At 39.4% G+C, this 16,774-nt stretch overlaps 1 protein-coding gene across 5 annotated transcripts in view; it reads left to right on the top strand.

Moving 5' to 3' along the window:
* Positions 1-16,774, top strand: part of HSPA12A (heat shock protein family A (Hsp70) member 12A) — a 66,405-nt gene that overhangs the window by 32,259 nt on the left and 17,372 nt on the right. For 3 of the 5 annotated variants that reach the window (XM_085555302.1, XM_015867424.2, XM_085555303.1), the window contains exons 3-6: positions 217-344; positions 4,375-4,561; positions 5,464-5,568; positions 7,823-7,939. In XM_085555302.1, coding sequence (XP_085411428.1) covers positions 340-344; positions 4,375-4,561; positions 5,464-5,568; positions 7,823-7,939 — 414 coding nt within the window. In that variant the 5' untranslated portion in view covers positions 217-339. Of the gene's footprint in view, positions 1-216; positions 345-4,374; positions 4,562-5,463; positions 5,569-7,822; positions 7,940-8,847; positions 8,888-16,774 lie in introns of those variants that run through there. The other 2 variants (XM_015867425.3, XM_085555304.1) reach the window with 2 other exon arrangements.

Genomic DNA, 16,774 nt, shown 5'->3' with positions numbered 1-16,774 from the left:
ATAAAATATCCTCCAGTAAGCACATGATTGAGTTGTATATGTAATTTATACTCTAATGGGAATGTGGAGATTTTTTTACAACAACTGTGTTCGCAAATGTAGCTTTGGCAGTTTCTAGTTCCACTAAAGCAGTTTGCAGAAATACTGAAGGAGAAGACAGATTACAGTTACTCTAATCAATGACTCAGCATCTGTTTTGCTTTTGCTGTTTGACAGAAGGACTCTGATGCAGAAGATGCTGTAGAACAGTTATTTCTTGTTGTTGTGGCTATTGATTTTGGCACAACATCCAGTGGCTACGCCTACAGCTTCACCAAGGAGCCGGAATGTATTCACGTAATGAGGTAAGAGCTGCAATGCAGCATTTGGTTTTGGATTGCCATCTATAGCTATCTATGCAGTTGCTATAGCTGTGCCCTGCAGTACCTTGCAGTGCCTAGATTTGTCTAGTGTTGCAACAGTGTACGCTTCTGTCAAGGCTATAATTTTCTGTTATTTCTTGCTGAAATCAATGCAATCTGATGGGTTTTTTTTCCCTTTACAGTTCTGACATGTGTAAGTCTAATGCAAACACAATTGCAGGAAATTTTATTGGAGATATTTGAAGGAAGTGTGCCACCATCCCTTTCTGTAGTGCTTCTGATAATTTTTTCAGACCAAAAGCCTAAGTGATTCTTATTAAAGTATCTTTGAAATGCCTATATTGTAACAAGGCCATGGAACAGATAATTTCAGGCATGAAAAAGGTCTGTATAAGCTTACGCACAGAAGTTATTTAATAAACAAACAAGCTGCTGTTGCAGCAGGAGGTGATGTACTATTGCTAATACTGAAAAGGGCAAAAAGACAAACTTGCTGAAGTCCAGTATGATGTACTGTAATTTTTCTAAGTGCAGCTGCTGGCTGAATGCCTGTCTTTAAATTCCAGCAGACAGAATTCGTTGTGCAGTCAGCCTGCACGGTCACCTTGTGTGTGGTTGCAAAGTAGTTTAGAGAGATTTGACACATCTGGGTGATGGGAAATGCTATCTCTAAAGAGAGGGGAACTCAGGAATGGTAGTATGCCGTGCAGTGGCAAAGATGCCTGCCATTTTTTATAAGGATGAGTAACGCTTTAAGGCCTTTTTTGCATCCAGTCCACCTGATGTTCTGCTGATTGCGTAGGAAACTGCCTGGTGCTGGAAGTCAAAGTCAGGCCACGTGTTGCTGCCATGTTACCGGGTGGTGGAGTCACAGCCCATGTGTAACATCTCCAAAGCTGTAGCTGAGCAATCCTAAATCTTACATGTCGTGTTGTTCCTGTGATTTCTGTAGCTGTATTATGATGTATGACAAGTTCTGCTTTTATGAATGTCCCTCAAACCCTTTGGATACACAATTTTAGTTGCTGACTGAAATGTTGAAACGTAGGTGCTATATGGAAAGCACACATTCCCAATCTAAATTGACTTTTTACTTCGTATAGCTTGAAATGCTGTTTTTTTTCTCATGTGATAATAACAGTCTGGTTCCAGATTTGCATAGATACTATATGAGATCTTGATTTGAAAATAAATAAGCTAATTTGTCTGTTTCAACCCAGAAAGGATAACTGTGTCTTAGGTGGGCAAAAAAAGTTTTCCTATTTCCAGTGGTTATTTCAAACAACTGAAAATATTTTGATAACAAAAATGTATTGTGATTTTAGTTTAAAAACGTATTGAAAGTGTACTGAGAAAGCTCATAAAACATAATGCTGGTAGAGCAGGATTTGGGGGAACATACAGCAGATACCTAATTATGAAATGCATGGTAAAATAATACGTATTGAAATATATGTGAAATAATGGGATTCAATGAACAGAACTGTGTATGGGTCAAAGTTAAGACTTCAGTGCTTCAGAAGATACTAATAGGTTCCAGTACTTGGTATAATGATGGCTATGTGTAGGATAATTTACAAACATTTCTGCAGAGTAAAGATAATTTCCCACCCATACTCAAGAATGTGCCCCTTAAACATACCAGGGCCATCTTTGCTTCCTGACTTTGAAAAACTTATGGGACTTTGAAGCTGCAGGCTGTCTTTGCTAGAAGGGAGCATATTGTCTTTCTTCAATATAGCTTCAGGCTTCAGTCTTCTTTTCCTTCCCTGTTTGACTGTGATTCTTGGCAGACACGTGCTTGCTTTTCTGCTGCATTCACACTTCTGGAGGCATCCAGCTCTGTGGGATGACCCTACTGCTTTGCTTCCCTGGCTGTTACACTGCAGCTCTGGATCAAATTCTCATCTCTCTACAAGGAGTGCTCTTTTTTCCTCTGTTTGCCAGATTCCTGTGTAAGGAAAGGCATTTCTCTAACCTTAGTGTAACCTTACAATCCTTTTCATAGAAACTTTGCTTCGTCTCTTTTCACCTTTAATACACAGTCAGAGCTTGAGTGACTCTAAACTGGTTTGTGCTGCTCTGTTGAGCTGCTCCACGTTCAGCCTAGGAACTGGTCTCATATACATACATTTAAGAAGCTGCCTAAGTTGAGTTATGCTTGAATAGGTTTTTAGCTCTGGCCTTGCTTTGAGAAGATGCCTCCCTATTGCTTTTATATGACTGTTGGCCTGTATTACGTTGTGCTCTTCACAGACAATTCCATTGTTTTCCCCAAGAGCATCATTACCACTATTTTCACTGTGTCAAACCCATGAAAGAAAACTGCAAGCCAAAGCCCTGCTGATGGCATTGGAAGGAGCCGATATTAAGCAGTGTGAAGCTGGGCTTCCCCCTGTGGAGTACAGCAGTCAGGTTAGCATGCACATGCCTCTGGCTGCAGCTGCTTCTTTCCAGAAAAGATGTCATGCAGGAACATTTCTAAAGCTCTGGCTGCAAATGGTGACGTCAAGCTTCCTGTTCTCTTGTCAGTAACACAGACTGAGAACTTCAGCACTTGCTGAGCAGTTACAGTGTCTGATTTCCATTAGAAACACATCCTGTTGGGAGCACCTAATGCTCAAGATGGTATTGAAAATTTCAGCCCATACTACGGAGCATGAGTTTGTTTTCATTTAAGTATCATAGGTATTTATTCCAAGTGAGAAAATGTGCCAAGAGAAGTAAAGAGGCATTGTTATTAGGCAGCAGCTAAGTACACGTCCTATTTATGGAATTTCCCACTAGTGACTCACAATGAATCATTAATGATTCCAAGTGAAAATGATAGCAGTTTGTCTCCTCTCTGTGCCTTGGCTGAGTGGGATGTAATGTTCTGGTGGAAGAGGCAGTGCTTTCTGCTTGTTAGCCGTGGAACTCTACGTTTGCTGTAAGACATACTCACTGGTGTTGGAGTTGCCCAGATATGTTCTAGCAGAGGTTTGCAAGCACTGCCCTGCAGCAGAACCCTTCCCAGCTGGCTGTAGCTGTGGGGCTGAGCAAAATTTTTCTGAATGGTGAAGCTGTTTCTGCTTTCAGATCACTGGGATTGCTCTCCATACTAAAACGTTCCCTGCCATCACTGCTGCTGGTTCAAAAAAGGGCATACTTTGCTCTGTTTGATCCAGTTGCATGGTCTTAAAACTTCCCAGCAGTTTATAAGCTCCTGCTCCTGGCTGCTTATTGCTTGGCCAAGAATGAATTTTTCTGTGTCAGTGATCTGCCTTGATCTTGAGGTCAATTAATTTTCAGTTGATTCAATAGGCTCAAATGGAAAAAAATAATAATAATACTTCGACATAATCTTCACGTGTCACGTAAACAAGAACCACAGAACAAAGCAGTCATTTTGTACCTCAGAACAGGGAGTTTGGCAGTAGTATGTTATGACAACGTGTTTTTCTATCTTTAGAAAGAAGTTATCAACATGTGTTTTAGTAATGAACTCAACTGCCTTTGTGATATTTGTTCCTTTTTGAGCCGTGTTGTGATTATGGCTGATAGCATAAAGCAGTTTTTCCACTGGGGCTTTTTTAGGATAATGTTGTCTGGTAAGTGTTTGTTTCCCATGCTGAAGGTACTTGTGTGTGGGGCAAGGGGGAACAGTAACGAGAGTTTCTTGTTCTTCCATTCTGCTTGTTTAGTAATGGAGATGTCAGGAGAAAAGCAGAATGTGCACAGCTTTCTGTGATACAGATCTTTATGATCCTAAATTCCTTCTGCATTTAACACAGAGTGCAGAGGGTCTTCCTGTATTCAACGTTATTTATTTTCTTATGCAGCCTGTGAAAGAAACATTGTGTTATTTTCATCTACTACCTTTGTGCCTAGTGGGTCTTCCTGAAGATACCTATGGGTTCCTGATAAGATACTTACTATCGTCATTTTAGTGGAGGTTATTTATAAGAGTATCTGAATTTTTCTGCTGCTGTAAGCGTTAGTATCACTTATTGATGCTCTTTCACTTGAACAGACGATGGGAAGGTGGGGATCCAGGTGTATCCAACCAGAAGACACCAACTACTATCCTCTTAACACCAGAAAGAAAGTTTCATAGCTTCGGATACGCAGCGAGGGATTTCTACCATGACTTGGATCCCAGTGAATCAAAGCACTGGTTGTATTTTGAGAAGTTTAAGATGAAGCTGCATACCACTAGTGTAAGTAACAACTAATGTTCTTTAATAATTCTGCATTTGCTGCTCAGATCATCTTGCTGTGGAGAGTGCTGGATTTTGTCTAAAGGTTATGAGCTGGATATGAAGCAGATCTGTTCAGATCTGTTTAGAGAGTAAATGAAGTAAATGAAGTTGTCAGTTAACATATTCCAATTCATTTTTCTTCTTGATGTGTTTGGCGAGTATATTTTGCTCGTATTCATTGTAGATCTCAAAAGCTCAGTATCTGCATCCCTGCTTTTCCTGGGTGAAATTCTCAGCTGTGCAGGGAATCTGTGTGAGGTCAGTTTGTTTTGGAAAATTTATTCAGAGAGCAGAAATGGAGTATAAGAACAGTACTGATCTCTTGTGCACAGGAACAAACTGGCCCAGATTTGTTTGTAGTAATTGCAAGAGGAAATCATGTTGTTAAATTGACATTATTCCTAATGATTCTATGTTGATCTTTCCACTAAACTATTCTAGACTTTTGGGGCCAGGCCAGTACTTTCTGTATTGAGGTGGGTGTTTGTTGGTTTCATGTGTTGGTGGGAAGCCAAAAACACATGCTTCTAACTCTCAACTTAGATGAAATATCTTTCATATGCAAGTTTGTTGCAATTAATTACAGATGTATTTTATTGTAACTATTTAATATTTATTCTGTATTACTCTGTCTGCCTGAAGTTATTTTTAGAAGTGGTAGATGTTTAAAAAAAAAGCTTAAAAGAAACAGCAAATGTAATAGTCCAGGAAATACAAATGATGAGTTAGATCCTCTTCAGAACAATTTGTCACTTTTTCCTAGCCAGGTGGATAAAGAATTCCCTTTCCTCGAGCAGTGAGAATTAATTTTATGTTTACCTTTTCCTTTGAATGACTTCCAGTTACTCTCTTTTACACAGAATCTTACCATGGAGACGGACCTGACAGCTGCAAATGGCAAAAAAGTCAAAGCACTTGAAATATTTGCTTACGCCCTGCAATTTTTTAAGGAACAGGCACTAAAGGTAGAATAATGCTTCCTTATCTAGATTCTCTATATTTATCACTAGTATAAATGTGAGCATAACATTCCTAACCTTGCTGAGCTTTGACCTCAGTTGTGTTTGATGTAAACAAAGCAAGGCAGCTGTAGAAACTCTAGGCAGGCTGTGCACTCTGAAAGAGCTCACAGTAGTCCTGCAGTGATTTCCTCTTGCACAAGGGAACCTTGGTTCAATAATAGTAATAAGTTCTGAGTATCTTCTTACTGGGATAAAACCTTTCTATTGTTGCGTTGCTTTTTTTTGGTTGTTGTTGTTTTGTTTTTATCATTAAAAACGTTGATTTGAAAAGAAAACATAAAAGTGCAGGAGCTGGAGCTCAGTGTTTCGCTCAGTCTGCATTTTTAACTTGCCAAGAATTAAATTTGAGGCTGGATTCTGGTCTTGCCCCCCCACACTTCTGGTGCTGGGACAATTCCGTGTTCTGTATTCTCCAAGTTCTTTTTCATGTTGATGAGTGAGCAGTGTGAAACACAACTGGTTGGGCACTTCCCAATGATTGGAGTCCCAGTCTGATATTGTTTTCAGTGACTGATTGTAGGGAAGTCGGATGAGCTGGATTTGTTTTGCGACAGGAAGATTATTAAAAGCTGATTTACGGTTTGGTGAGTTGAATCTCATTGTTACTCTCTACAATGATGACTTGCTAGTTAAAATGGTGAAAACAGTATAATTTCACTGTTGTGATGATCTTGGTGTGGCTAAGAGGTTCAGTATATTAGCCTATATTAAGCTACTATTTTGGGTGTTGGTAGGGAAATGGGAAAATACATCGTATTTTCCATTTCCTGTATGAAATGTTTCAATACTCAATTCTTGTAATATTATCCTTGGGTCACGAGATTGTATTGGGTATTCTCTTGTGAAATACATGTCTCCAGTAAATAGTTTTTAGATTTAAGGTCTCATGTAAACAACCAAATGTGAATTTAGTTACATTAGTTTCAGATGTGCTACTATGTACTGCCAACACATAGTAGTTTCTGGGCCAAATCAGAATCCTAAACAGTGCTTACATGAAAACAGCCCTGTTGATGTAAAGCTAACCCACTTTTCTGAATAGGATTAATTTATTCTGCCTTCATGGCCTTAGAGGAACAATCTTATCATTACTTCTCAAAAAAAATTAACTTTTCTAAGACTGATAGATTTTTGCATTTAACATTCACATTAACAGTCACAGACTTGTACCAATGCATTTATTGCCTGGGGGAATGTTTAGTGAATATGAATCCCCCATAAGTTGCCGCCTGTTCTGGGCTGCATCTTTACTTGATGTTAATAAAACATCCCTGTGATTTGTGAGTTCATGCTGTTGCTTAGGACTGTAATCTGTCCATTCCTACTGCCCTGGGCAGTATAAAGGTACTTCTTTTCTACCATAGATTTTTAAACTGCAGTATGGCTGAGCAAACACAACACCTTGGCACAGCATGCTCAGAAACATATTTTACATTCTAAAGGCCTGTTGTTCACTTTTATGAAGCTTTCCCTGTTTGGATGGAGGTTTAGATAGGACATATGGTAATGACATTTTACTTGGAACCTTTCCCAAAATATGTCAGTATATCACCTAATCTACAAATGCAATACAGACTTTTCCTTTTTAATGGGGAAGGGAAGAACAAGAAAATAACTAGACCACTCCTCAGTGCTCGTGTAAAGCAAAATTTTCAAGGAACATTCAGCTGATGTCTTTATTTTTTTAAGACTTTAGCTGTAACTTTGCCTTGTTAACCGAGTTGTAAGAGTTTAGTTTACATGTGAGTGCTGTATAAAGGAGTCATTGAAAAATCTGGATTGTAAAACTTAATGTTCATCAATACTTCTAATATTTTTCTGTGAATTAATCTAGATGTAAGCATGAATTCTTCAGACTAGCTGTGAATCCCCTCACTATGACTAAGAGCATATGTAAACATTCTCTAATGTTCAGCAGTGCACGTGCTGCTTTAGGAAAAAGTAACTTTTCTATTTCATGTTAAGTAGTAAACTTTTCTATGGGCTTCCTTCAGAAGGTGTCAGCTCTAATCCTAGCTGTTGGCACAGTGAAGCATTCTTGAAAGGTTGGTAATAATTTAAATATTTGGATTTGTAACGTAGGTGTAGCAGGAAAAAGATTGAAAAGAGAGTTTCTGTTACTGGAAACTTCAGAAAATATTTTCTTACCAAGTTGACGCCCATCAGTTTACATTCACCTCTATTTCTCTTTATTTAGGAGCTCAGTGACCAAGCAGGTTCGGACTTTGAAAATACTGAAGTAAGATGGGTTATTACAGTGCCTGCTATTTGGAAGCAGCCTGCAAAGCAGTTTATGAGACAAGCTGCCTACAAGGTAAGGTTATAGGGTGAACTTAAAAAAGCCCTTTAAAGCCTTACTTGGTAGGCTATATGTTAAACTATATTTGGGACAAATAGCACTAGTGTAAACGACATTAAATAATAAAGAGTTGGGCTAGAAACATAGAATTTAACTCGACAAATCAGTGGCTTCACATCATGTGTATTCACATTTTAAATGCCTTTTAATGTATTTGCTTTTGTGTATTGGTGTCCCTCACTGCAGGCTAATATTTTAGTCACCTTTTACATGATACTCCTGCTGAATTTATTGTACATGGAAGAGATGCAGTTTTGAGACCGAAGAGAAAGCTGATTTAAAACAGTGGATGCGATTTTGTTTTGTTAATTTCTTTAGGTCATCACAGGCTTTTTTCAAATAAGAAAAAAAAAGAAGGAGTAGGGAAAGCACAGACCTTCCTCAGTAGGGACTTTTTTTTCCTGTTACTATTTTCCCACCGTAGGAATGAAGAGACTGAGTCCAGATAGTCTGGACATAAAATTAAATTAAAACGTTACTATCACCAGTAGGAGTTTGTCAGCATTTAACTCTTTCCCCTCCCTTCAAAGCCCCCGCAGTCTTGCACATTCCATATTGCATATGCTTTATTTCAAATTCAATTTGTGTCTTTGATAGACTAGATGTGTGCATTCTTCTTTTCATCAAGATACTCATGTTGCATTTTATGTTATTTATTTTATGCCGCAGACTTGCATAACCCATTGGCAGCAGATACATCATGCGCGGTTTGTGAAATACATAGTAGTTGGTGTGTAATTTGCAGAGTGCTCCTGGAAAGCACCCAGGTTTTCTTTAACTCTGTTTCTAACTACCTCTAATGTTGAGCAACAATTTTTCTTAACAGTCTTTATTGTGGGATTGCTAATGCTAGTGCCAGAAGCAAAACATTCTTAAAGTTCTGATGGAAGGACACGGTTGTAGGTAAATCCGAAACACTAGAGACCCATTCATTATCTCTGTATATTGTTGTCTGCCTGCTGTCTGTGTGCATGTGTGCTCGTGTAACGGGAGCTGTGTAAGGAGCAGGGCAGAGTGAGGTAGATCTCTTGGCATTTCTCATTTGTGGCACAATGGAATGTTGTTGATTAGTGTCTGTGTCTGTGGTTTTGTCTGTGATTGTGTTCTTCTATTGGCAAGCTTGATAAACAGCAAGGACTGACAAGGCTTTTAGCTCAGGGTGTGTGATCAACTGCAGGGGAAAAAAAAAGCATGTAGGGAAGTAATTGTATGTTTGCTTGACACAGTTGATATTTAAAGGAATGAGGCCGAAGAAAGAAATGCAGAAAACTGAAAGTTCTACTTTCTCATTCAGTCTTCAGATTCCTATTGCAGGATCCAACAAGTGCTTCAAACCAGGGCGTACTGACAGAGCAGAAGTTCCAGCCCTTGATGTTAGCCATCAAAACACACAAGTGTCACAAAAATAAGAACGTGTTCATGAGAACAACTGGAGCATTGAGTAGAGAAAAGCATTAAAAAGGCAGTGATAAAAACCTTGTTGCTGAAAACATACTGAGGTACAATCACTACTCTAAGTTGATAGTTAACTAGTGGGAAATGAAATGAGATGTGGGTAATTGCTCGGGTGATCTGTGGCAAGTGATGTAACTCTGAGAGAATAGAATTACTGATGACTTCAGTCTTTGGTTCACAACATAAAGCCCAGCCTCAATGGAACTGTTGTGCAGTTGTTAGGCAAATCTAAATATTACATGAAGTTATGAAAGTCAAGTAAAGTGCTGTAGGTCTGCTTCTGCTCTCCACATCCATCAGCTGTTGTCCAACCTGCAATCTTAATGCATTTCTGACATCCACTCATCGCTGTCTTGCCTTAGAAGAAAAAATTTTCCTGAAACTGTTAGTTTGTTTGAGGGCTTCCACAGCTCTCCCTTCCACATGCTGTGCTATTTTGTCATTTCAAGGTGGAATCTGGTATTCCTTTCTGCTCACAATTCTTCCTCTGACCTTCCATCCAGCCTACAAAAGTCTTGTTAATTCTACCTACATAACAGCTTTTCCTGTCTGTGCATAATTCTGAGCTCTCATCGAAGTTGTCACTGATTTTTGCATCTCAGTTACTGCAGCATCATTTTCGTGGCTTTGGCAACTGTAATCTGGCCTGTTTTGCTTCCCCTCAGCATGCTGCCGCTAACGGGTTTTGTCACTGCACATTTGACAGGGAGTCAACCTGCATTTGCCTTCTTTGTCTGTGCCATCTCAGCCATAAGCTGCATGCCCTGGCCATGAGTATCTATAATGCTAACTCATTTTCCTCCTCTGAAGCCATATCCAAAATTTATTCTGTTACACCTACAAAAATGTGACTGTCACTGAACTACTGAGATGTGAAAACTGCTCCTAACTGCTTCTTTCTTGCTGTTACCCCACACAATCTGTATTATCTATTGTACTTTTTCATATTCTTAACTCTTTTTCTTCATATTTGAATTTTGCTACATCTGCGAAGTAGATATTTATTGATTCTCATTTGTCTTGCTTTCTGGGACCTCTCAAGATGTTAAGTTTGGTAGGCTGTAGAGACGTGCATGTCTTTACAACCTCACTTTGTGAATTGAAATAGCTTTGTTTCTGGATCATAGTCCACAGACACTTCTTGCTGTTCTGTGCATCCAGAAAGCTCTAAAGCTGTGTGACTTGCTGTTGAGGTCTGGTCACGTTTGGAGAGAGCTCTGTGGCAAGACAGGAGCATATCATCTCTGTAGGATCCTGTGGACAGTAGGGTTCATATCATCTGAGTAATGACTCATTGTCCTCACCATGAAATAGATAGGGCATCATAAATAGTGTTCACTGTACTTGTTTCTGTATTCTAGTTCTTCTGTTGCAAATACTTTGCTTTAGTGTAGTTCCATCAGAAGTTGTGCATTTACCAGTCTTAGAAGGATTCTCATTCTCCTGAAGAATTTGAATTGTGAGAAATTAGTTCTAATGACTGAAATGCTTTCTGATTTTGGTGAGTTTGGCAGTGTGGTCCAGACAGAGTGGGAGGACTCCACCCTGCTCGCCTGGTTGGGACCTGCCAAATGCATGTAGCTGTGTTGAGGCAGAGGTTTAGACCCCACCAAGGAAGATAGATTAGGCAAGCCACTTCCTGCTTATGAACATTCAGCATCAGCAGCGTGTTGTGTGAATATAGTCACAAAACCAGGATCCCATCTATGTGACATCCGAGGTCTTATGGATACAAGGGGATTCAGTGTTGGTTCTGTATTACTAATGGTCAAAAGTAAGTGTCCACTAATGGGAAGATGAAACTCTGACAGTATTCAAGACCATTTTTGTAGAAATCCATGGAATGCTGGTAGGTGGGAATATTTGGTTCAGTCTTAACGGCACTTCGTTGTCTTACCATATTATGTTCCATAAGCAGCAAATTTAATCCCTTTTCCAAATGAAATTCAGGCACTGTGGATTGTGTATCAGAGGGACACAAGATCCGATATTCTTGGCGGAGTCTTTCTTTTAGTGAAGGCATTCTTACAGCTCGTGTTTCAATACAAATTCTTCAGACACAGCAAGCACGGAGCAGAATCTACAGACTGGAATTTCTTGAACGTGCCAATAGAAATAAAGTTTTAAGGAAGAATTTGGAGTTAAGAGGAATATGCTGGTGCAGAAGCTGTAAAATAGGTATAAAACATGGTATATCAAATGCACGCAGGACAGACCAAGGGAAAGGGAAGGACGATGCTTTTTCATAAGCTTGCCTGAAATACCTGTTGTCTTACATATGTTGGTCTGTTGGTTTACTCAGAGATATTGTAGCATTTTTTCTTCTAATGTGAGCTGTTGATTTTGAAATGAAGTTTCAGGGCTCTTATGTAGATTTATATTTTAATTACAAATAGCAAATAAAATTATTTGCGTGTTAAGCTTGTATAAACAAACAGGCAATCCAGATTGTAGGTTTAATTGTGTGAGCCTGGAATTCTAGGGGATTGTTTTAAACTGGCTCTTGCACTGAATATTTATGAATTTCAATGTGAAATGAACATGATGAGAATTATTATCACGTTGTTGTTTGGCTTATATTACATTGTACTGATCAGTGCTGGCCTGCTCTGTAGGAATCTTCTAAGAAAAGTAAACACATTTGTAAAGAGAATAACTTGATGACACAGAATCTCTTCACAATATAAGTGTGGATACCCTGAAATGTAGTGTTTAAATAGCCAATCTTGAACGAGTTTTAAATGAATTATATCATAAGCCTATGTGAGAACACGAAACCACACTCAGAAAAGACTGGTACTATAGAGATTAAAAAGGAAATGTGCTAGATGTTACCCAGAAACATTTTGCATTTTAATCTCCTACCAGTGTTTTTTGTACCTTTAATTAATTTTGTTCATAACTGAAAACAAAAAATATTTTTGCTAAAATAGCAGGAAATCTATTAAAGGCAACGTTTTTCTTCCAGATGAAAATGTAGAAGTCAGTCGGTTGCTGAGCACTGCTGCAAGAGCTGATACTCAGACTGAGCCCAATACATATGTCAGTGTATTTTGTGAAAAGGCCATGAGTCTTCGAGTGTCAGGATTTAACCAGCATCCGAATGTCATGTCCATGATGAACCTTAATGCAAACAACAGTGTTTAGATTGTCCTGTGAAATGTCACTTCCTGGGTATCAGAATATCCTCGTGATGATGTTTTGGGCTCGGTACAGTTTGGTTTGAATCAGTGTTCCTATATAACAATGCTGCCATTTATTCTTAGTTATGATATTTTTGGAGGGAAAAAAAAGAGAGATTTTAGATACTGTCTGCCTTGAAGTGGGTTAGAAAGCCTTGCTTCCTGCTGAAATGAATGAGACACTGGCTTAAAAGGGCTCCCCTTGGAGCTGCCTAGATTGGGCTCTGTTTAGTAAATCTCTGGAGGATTTATGTAATAAAATCAGCACACCTCTGTGATATGTGACAACAGAACAAACACACTTTTTTCTACCTTTTGGAAAATATTGTTTTTTTGTTTTTAAACTTATTATTTATTTCATTTTAGGGAAAGAGAGAAAGAAGGCACTGAGATAGTTGTGGTCCTCGTGGCTTTTATCACAGTTGGGGCTGTCCTCTGAGGGGGGGACTTAGAGGCAGGAAGCTAAAGACAATAGAGATGTCAGAACAGATAAGGAGGTTGTGCTTATTGAGAGCTGTAACTGTGTAAATTGAAAATATAACTGGTGAATGAATCGCTTTAATTAAAGGACAGTAAAATGCATTACTGCATCTGTCATGTTAGTTAGCGTAGTTCTGCTTCTCCGGTCAAGCGAGACGTGCTGAGGTTTTAGAAACCCCTGGCAATGTTGACCTAGAGGCAGCAGCAGCTGCGCCTAGTTGCTCTGTCGGGATTTTAATATGAACAGCAAGAAAAATGAGTTAGGGCCCTTTTCCACCATATATGGAGATAGTGGTGGGAGCAACAGCCCTGTGCTGGGCTATTTACAGGTTCCTGAAGTAGCACTGGGCTCCTTGCCAGCGTCTGCTACCTAAACCAACCACTGGTGTGGAGGGGCGAAACTGCCTGCATGTCGGACCCAGCCTACAGCCTCTGAGTGATGCTGATGGAAAAGCTGAGTGACCTAAAGTTCTTCTTAAATGTGGGCTATGAGCTTGAATGAGCTCTTACTGTTCTGTCATTTTCCCTCTTGATGTGATTTAAAAAGACAGTTAAAAAGCCTGTTTGATATCTGTGAAGCTGAGCTTTTTCTATTAAGTATAGTCTATTTTTTGGCATGTGGTGCACTTAGAACTGAATTTCATGTGTAGGAACAGCTCACCAGACTTCCTGTAAACTGCATAAAAAGCAAATAGAGTTCAGGCATAAGCAGCAGTAAGAAGCTGGTGAAAGCAGTACTAAGCAAAGGCAGAAATGTGTTATGTATGGAGCATCCTGATTATTTGTAGCTTCTGGGGTTGTGCTGAGTCCTTGCTTTCACTTTTGTGGTACTAAGATCTTCTTAGCCATAAGGATTGAAATGTTTCTGAAGTGATATGTTTGGAAGGATTCCGCATCTTGCAGCAATGATGAATCAAGGAGTGATAATCTACACAGTGGGATCTCAGCACAGTGGGAAATGTGTACTAATTGATCTCAGCTTACACATTTTAATTACCTAGCCAGGTCCACATGAAGGCACAGGCACTTGACAAAACCATCTGCTAATCCAGGTTTTGATTGTCCACTTCTGAGGTGCAAGTTGGAATTTTTGCAGCTTTTCATTTTGCAAGTAAAGCAGGGTTTTGTAGCATTTTAGGTATGAGCAGATAAACAGATTAGTGCCTGCCATGCAAAATATGTAGCTACCTTGAGATGCAGACCCTTTGCTCCAGTAGTTGTCCCTGTAAGGTGGAATTTCCACTGTGTGAAGGAGTGCTACTCTCAACATGTGTTTCTTAGGATCTTAGAAATTGCCTGGAAGGACCCTGAAGCTAAGAGAAGTAGTTGGAAAGACTGCACTAAGGTGGATATTTCTAGACAAAAGATGAAAATGGCCATCTAAGAGGTTGTAAACTGCAGTCAGGAGCTTGGTGGGGGACTGCTGCCAGGCTGCCAAACAATTGTAAATCAACAGGGGCTGGTCTGAAACCAGTGGTTAGGATTACTTATAATATATTTGTAGGAAGGCCAATGAAGGAAGATAATTGATCTGTTGAAAGGACATCTGAAGTGCTAGTGTTTCATTACAGGACAATGAGAAATAGAAGCTGAATTTGGAAACTACGCTGAAAATTGTTAAAATCGGAAAGCCTAAGATAAAAATAGAATGCAACTTAATAAAAATCAGCCTGACCCACAACTACCTACATCTGAGTTTATTTTGAAACAAGTGGAATGGGAGAATGTGACCCACTGGGCAGATATTTAAATAGGAGGAGAGTCAGGCTTCTCTGATGTGGTAATCAGTACATATCCATGGCACTAAAGGCATTTGTGCAATGATACAACACGAAAAATTGAAAAGCTTATGAGAATTTGATGGCTTAATTTTTCTATTGCATGTTAGTCATAAAAATTGCAACTAATGTCCCCTGCTCCTTGGGGAATAAAATGCAGAAAAATTCCTGATGATGCCACTTGATTTCATTTAGTGTTTAAATGTGATTTGTTGCAACAAGCGTTTTGGGGGCAGGCTGCAGAAACATCACCCTCATGTTGCCTCAGTGCCACTGTGATCCCACTTCAGGCTGTCAGCACAGCCTCTCCCTCAACAAATTATCGTTCAATAATATGTCAGTCACATCCAGCTACAAAAGTAAGGCATATGGTATAAAGAATAGAAATGCACAGGTAAGGCATCTGAACCAGCTGTCCTCTTAGCTGGGTAACAACGACCCCAAGCAAGATAAATTGAGGCAGTCTGAACATGCTTAGCAAAGGCATTTGTCTGCATGAGACAGCCTAGCCATCTATAACAAATCCCTTCATCTCATCAGTGACCACACAAATACAGAAGTTCTGACTTTAGGCAATACTGGTCCACAAAACTCATTATTCAAAGAGCATGCTGAAAGTAAAAGTCACACCTCATTACCTCTCCAGGTGCCACATTCATCTTCCTGCTTTTCGGAATGGGATATTGCTGTGGTTTCTGAACAGCTGTTAGGAAGGAGCAGTATTACCAATCGTGCTTCTTGTTTTCAGAGGAATAGCTTTATTAATAGAGTAGGAATTAGAAATCAAGTTTGAAATAGATTCTCCTGTGGTCTTTTGGTTCTCTACAACCAAATATAAGTAAATGAACTACTTAAGAATTAAGTTTCCTTCCATGAAAAAAACAGTAAAATGAAGCATGTTTTTGTGTGTATGTGTGCGTGTGCTTTAAACTCAACTTCTGCACCCTGAATACACTGAATTTATAGTCTTCTTCATGTAGTCTTTTCTTAAAATGACTGTGGCGTAAAGCTACAGGACCTTTTAGGACACCTGTGTTTTTTATGTTTTCAGACTTAAATAGTGTAGCCTTCAGGCTGTGTAAGAAATGTTTCCTTTTGATCCCAGAAGTTCTCATTGCAAAAATTGCTGAACTCTATAGAGAAATAAGTGAGGTCTGGAATAGTTTTGGGCTTGTTCTGTTGTCATGCTGTCAGATCCAAATGCTCACTGATACAGGCAGGGAACTGACACAGTTCACAAAGGCATCCAGATGGGTTCTCAACAAGAGCAGAGAAGAGGGGGCAGTCACCTCCCTCTCCCTGCTGACCATCCTCTTTTGATGCAGCCTAGGAAAATGTTGACCTTCCAAGCAGGACGCTACTGGCTCATGTCCATCTTCTTATTCACCAGGATCCTCAAGTCCTTCCCCACACATCTGTTCTAACTGAATTGTTCTCCCAGTCATATCAGTGATTGCCCCAATCCAAGTTCAATACCGTGCGCTTGGCTGCACTGAATCTCATTAAGCTCTCGTACGCCTGTTTGCCTGCTTTTCAAATGTGACAGAGAGTGGCTTGGCAGCTACATTAGCCAGTTCGTAGGATAAACTTGTTAACATTTATTGTTTGGTGGTGTTTACCAAACCCATTGTAAGAGTTCCAGTTTGAGATACTTTATAATCATCTATCCTGGTTAGAGGTTTCACTGAAAAGCTCCTTTCCCAGGAGCTCCTACCTTTAATAAGCAGCAGTTCAGGCTTCCTACATGAAGGCCCTAAGAAGTCTGTAAATTTTCTGTGGACTAGGTTCTTTGAGCCTCTGGTTTATGCTGGCACTGAGAAAGCATATACTCTGATGTTTTAAATATGAGGGAAAGTTGTGTGTGTGTGTGTGTGTGTGTGCATATAATAAGGTTT

Source organism: Coturnix japonica, chromosome 8 (assembly GCF_054131305.1).
Source record: "Coturnix japonica strain WE chromosome 8, WE-NBRP24, whole genome shotgun sequence".
In the NCBI taxonomy this organism is placed as follows: Eukaryota; Metazoa; Chordata; class Aves; order Galliformes; family Phasianidae; genus Coturnix; species Coturnix japonica.
The sequence above is the reverse complement of the archived record's forward strand: the minus strand, read 5'-3'. Positions and strand labels throughout refer to the sequence as shown.